At 34.9% G+C, this 5,494-nt stretch overlaps 1 protein-coding gene across 4 annotated transcripts in view; it reads right to left on the bottom strand.

Annotated features, from left to right (window-relative positions):
• The window catches only part of Kdm5a (lysine demethylase 5A), a 125,706-nt gene that overhangs the window by 79,966 nt on the left and 40,246 nt on the right, over positions 1–5,494 (bottom strand). For all 4 annotated transcript variants that reach the window (XM_023717719.1, XM_023717720.1, XM_004633393.2 and 1 more), the window contains 3 exons: positions 3,103–3,208; positions 1,510–1,601; positions 420–578 (listed from right to left, as the gene is read on the bottom strand). In XM_023717719.1, coding sequence (XP_023573487.1) covers positions 420–578; positions 1,510–1,601; positions 3,103–3,208 — 357 coding nt within the window. The remainder of the gene's footprint in view (positions 1–419; positions 579–1,509; positions 1,602–3,102; positions 3,209–5,494) is intronic.

Here is a 5,494-nt window from a genome sequence, read left to right as displayed (position 1 = left end):
TTCATTTTTATTCCAGCAATATGAATACTGATTTGAAATCTCATTCAACTGAAGCAATAAATAAAATGCTTCACCAACAGTGAGGAAAAAAAAAAAAAAAAAAAACAACTCTGAAAGCAGGCTGCCATAATAACACTGGTTATTCTATTCAATAACTTCTACTGATAGATGTAGCTATTCAATATATCTCTTTTTTTAAAACTGTGGAAAATTCAACTCTAAAGAACAAAAAGAGTGGGCCAGGGAGATAGCTCAGTAGAATAAGCGCTTCCCTGGAAAGCGTAAGGGCCTGAGTTCAATCCCTGGTTCCACCAAAAAAAAAAGAACAACAAACCTTTGGGGAACTTATTCAGGTATATGTACATGCATGCACTGCTTTTTGTAGTTAGAAAAAGGGTCCCTAAAGTTCAGGCTCATACCTCAGCGACACACTTAGGACACCTCCAGTCTCCTTTAGGAACATCAGGTAGTGGGGGGATTAGACAGAAGGTATGATAGCTATCATCACATCCATCACACAAAAGCAATTTATCTTCATTGTTTCCTCGACCACAAAACATACACACGTAGAGATCAACCTGTTAAATAAATAATGAAAGTCTAGTTTCTATAATAAAGAATGTTAATTTACCAGGATTCCTTTAAAACAGACAAAATAATGTACACTAACACATAAGTTAACTTAAAATCCTCAACATTCACTTTAAAACTTTTAACACTTTTTAACAGAACTTCCTAAATTTCTTTTGGGTTTGTACCACCAATAAAAGCATATCAAATTGTTAAAGAAACACTATATATGTAGGGTATATAAAAACTATTTTATAATTTTTAAAATGCTATTATTTCTAGTTATAAGTATCTTTGGTAAAGAATGAATACTGATAACTGCCTATAATAATTTATAAATATCCCTGGGTATTTGCCAGGATTGGTTCCAAGATTCTCCCTACCCTCACCCACACCCTCACCCACACCCAGCTCTATGGATACCAAAGTCCAAATTCTCAAGTAAGGATATACAATGGCATAATATTTGGTTATAACAGTATATGCACAACCTCTAATATGTTTTAAGCCATCTCTAGATTACTTATAATAACAAGCATAATGTAAATGCTATGCAAACACATGTTATACTGTACTGCTCAGGACAAGAATAGAAGTCTGTACTTGTTCAATACAGACATAATTTTTTAGAAAAATATTTCAATCTACACTTGGGTAAACCAGCAAATGTATAATCTGAGAACACAGAGAGCCAACTGTATACTGATTCACACTCATCTCTCACTTCATCACCCCAGGGTATGACTTAAGGGGGCAGTCTATAAACATGAAACAAAGCAAGGTTAACACTACAAAAACCAAAGCTGTAACTAGGTTTGCCATCAAGTTTTCTAACCAAATAAGCTGATGAAGCAACATACAAGAATATACCAAGGTAAAATTGTGCAAACCAAAATTAAAATAAATCCTTTCCCTCCTAACACATCCCAAAGCACTTACAAAGTTAACAGAGAGAGTTCCTTTCCGTTGTCTCATTTGCATGTTAAATGCGTCTGACCTGTTGGTAACTTTTCGTCTTCGGGTGACCTCATCTTGAAATAAAAAGTTATATAATAATAGTAAAAACTAATGTTGAGAGCTTACTATGGACCAGACACTATTTAAAATTATTTAAATTAGTTAAAGATCTCACAAGACTATAAGGTAGATATATTATTAGCTGTGGTTGAAGATAAAGAACCTAAAATATAGAGAAGTTGGATAACTTGCTCAAAATTACAGAGCCAATCAGTGGCAGATTTGGGATTCTAATCCAGGCAATGGAGCGTCACAGAGTTTAACCATTGGTGCTGTCTATAAGTAGTACATACTGCCTATATGTATGCTTTACAGGTACTCTTAAATTAAGCAGGGATTAATTTTGTTAAGACAACTGCCACCCAAAACAATAAGTCAAGTTTTAAGATTACTGCTAGCCAATGCAAAAATTTCATTAATGACAAGGTACTTAATTTTTAAAAAGGTAATTTAATGTATTTAGTAACTCCTATTAAACAGAATTTTCTGAGTAATGGAACAATATTATCTGATCTTCTATAGTTCAGTGTAACATCTGAATTATAAATAAACTATGCATATCATAAAATGTGTAGTTAACATATGTGACTACAGCAGTTCATTAAATTCTTATAGTGTAGTCAAAACATGCCGAACTTATCTTTTGTTAAACTGAGTGTTTTTGTGTGAGTCTTTTGTTGTCTTGTTTTGTTTAGTTGTGCACTAGTACTAGGGGCGGAACCCAGGGCCTCATACATGCTAGGCAAGCAGGTATTCTGCCACAGAGCTACACCCCACCCTAAAATAACTTTTAAAATGATCTGTTACATAGAATAAAATCTGATTTTTGCATTAGCAATCTCACAAAAATTTCCAACATAAACTGAAGAGAACTAGGCTCACTGGAAAATAATTTAAGAGTATTATAATGGCAGGCATAGTGGTGCACTCCTGGAATCCTATCACTGGGAGGCTGAGGCGGGGGAGGGCCACAAACTCAATGCCAACCTCAGCTACACAGTAAGTTCAAGGCCACCTGAACTACATAGCAAGACTGTCTCAAAAAGTAAAAAATAAATGACATAATAAAATATCAAGGGCAATTTTTTTTAAATATTGTAGTTAGAATTTACATCTTCTAAGATCTTTCCGATACATTTTCATACTATAGGTTAAAGAATCTTCTATTTACCTTTTAATTTAAAGGTATTAAGCATTCAATCATTAAAGGAACACCAGTAATTTCACCATTCCTGGTGAAATTAACCCAGCCTTTAGAAACTGCAATCAATTTCTGTGTTGTATATCAGACATGGAGAAGGAAAATTCTCTCTTCTAAATCATAAAAATATAATATAATATTGCTCCTCATACCTTAAGATATCTGCCATCTAAAGACAACTGGCATAAAAACCATTCTGCAAGTTTACAATTCTCAAGAAATTCCCAGCTCAGACTGAAATTCAAGTATCACTTAATCATTTTACAACTATATTATTACACTTCATTTCTCCTCATGAGCATAACAGATTTTACCTTCTTTATCTTTTGTTCCAACTGTCAGGCCCACAACCTTGGGTCCAGCCCCAAAGATCTGGAGTTTCTTCAATTCTGTGTTTTTGTTCATTTCTCCAGATTCTGACTAAAATATAACAAACAAAATCCACTTTAGCATAATTATCTTGACTCATTTAATAATTTTCTTTAAGAAATGAGGTCTTGCTATGCTGCCCACACTGGTCTCAAACACTTGTGTCTAAGTAATCTCACCACTTCCGTCTCCCGGATAACTGGCATAGCGACATGTGTTAACATACATAGCTCGTGTATTATTTCATTACCCCTAAAATGCTTCAAGATCTTCTTCAAAATGAAGGTACACACCTGTAATCCCAGCACTAGGAGGCAGAAGCAGGAGGACTGTTGTGAGTCCCAGATCAGCCTGGAATACACAGTGACCTCATGGCCAGCCTAAACTACCTACATGCACGCGCACATGCACACACACACACACACACACACACACACGGAGGTAAGAATGAGAGGGGAGAGAAAATCTCACTACATCTCACTAATAATAGTTGAAAAGTTACCAAAGCACCATGCAATACTAAAGACTCTTTTCTACAAAACACGTATCTTAAAAGTATAGTTATGAATTTGGCTCTGGCTAGAGACAAACACTACTGATTATTAGGCAACAGAAATTCCCACTTCTAACCTGCTAGCAGATACCTATCTTTAATTAGAGGGTAATACACCCATGTTAAATGATGAATCATAACTGCCCCAAAATAATAATACTGGTCTTGTTTCTCTTTATAGGTGATGACTTAGCTAGACTGGGAATGTGATCCGCTTTTAGCCAGTGATCCATTAAGTTTATTGGAAGACTTTGGGACTTTTTTTTTTAATCTTCTAATAAAAAGGAAAGCCTCTCAAAGACTAAGTCCTTTTGCCCCAACTCCCTTCTTCCTGCTAGAAAACTCAGCATGCGCTCTGTAGTAGCCATGGTACAATTAGGAGAGAACTTAGCCACACACTAAAGAACGCAAGGCCATTAAGCATGGTAGTCCACACTTAAAATGGAGACTGCAAGGCTGAGCCCAGCCCGGGCAAATGACTAACTCAGTAAAACCTTTACTCCAATTTAAAAAAAAAAAAGTATTGGAGATATAGTTAAAAATGAAGTCCTTGGGTTTACTCTCCAATACCTTCCTCAAAAAGAAGCAGAAAGACGAGAGAAGAGCCTGGGTCCTTCAGGACAATACGGACATGCAACAGCAATCCTAGATCTATCTCCCTCTAAGAAAACTGATTTTGAGACAGGACCTCACTATACAGTTCAGGCTATTTTCCACACAGCAATCCTCCTGACTCAGCCTCCCAACCTTGAGACTACAGGCATGGACCACCACACCCAGCTAAAATTCTTATGGTGAAAATGTGTTCTTGTGTAAATAATTTATCACTAATGTTTAAGCTACTGTCATCTGGCCTTCTATCCCTGAAAAGTGAGAGCATCCTAATAAATATCACTGTTAAATCTTGAATTCAGATGAATCATAATCTCCGAATGCAGACAAATTAAATAATTAAAATTTTAGTTGTATAATAATAAACATAAACCATAATAAGACAAAGATTATTTTATACATGTTATAGCCACATAACAAATCCATAAAATCCTAATTAAAAAAAAAAAGATTTTCCAAAATTTGCCTCTAAACCCTTACAGACTAGATTATACTAGCCAGTCTCTATAGTCAGTCAAATAATAAACACACTACTATACACTCTTTACCACTATTTTAGCAGAGTAGATAATAAAGGCAGAAATATATTAAGCATAAAGCATTATTATATCTGAGTATCTTAATTAAATCTTAAAATCCCGTTAGCAGATAAAAAATATTCTAAAAGGAAATAAAACAACATTCTCTGATCTTAATGGATTAAAACTAGAAATAAAATTAAAACCCGAAAATGCCTTTTACCTGGAAATATTTAACTCTATTAATAGGTAACAATAAGAAAACTATTAGATCACTGGAACAAACTAAAGCAATGATTATAGGCAAATTTAACCTTAAGGATGTCAATAAAAATGAAATAATAGAAATAAATTTCCAACTCAAACACTCGGAAAAGAACTAAAACTTTGTGCTGGATTAGAAGTGGAATAATCGGGCTATAGAATAAGCTCAGTAGAATAAGGGCTTGCCTGGCAAGCACAAGGTCCTGAGTTCAATTCCCGGTACCGCAAAAAAAAGTGGAATAATCTCTGTGAACATAAAATATGAAGTCAGGCCTGCTTAAGTGAAGATAGTCAGCCTCAGGATACTGTGCTTTGATCCCCAGATCTTCACGCCTTATCAGATCTGCCCTTAAGGCATTTTGAGCCAGCCCAAAAGAAAAAAAAAAAAAA

The sequence above is a fragment of the Octodon degus genome, unplaced genomic scaffold (genome assembly GCF_000260255.1).
Source record: "Octodon degus isolate 3935 unplaced genomic scaffold, OctDeg1.0 scaffold00054, whole genome shotgun sequence".
Taxonomy (NCBI): Eukaryota; Metazoa; Chordata; class Mammalia; order Rodentia; family Octodontidae; genus Octodon; species Octodon degus.
The sequence above is the reverse complement of the archived record's forward strand: the minus strand, read 5'-3'. Positions and strand labels throughout refer to the sequence as shown.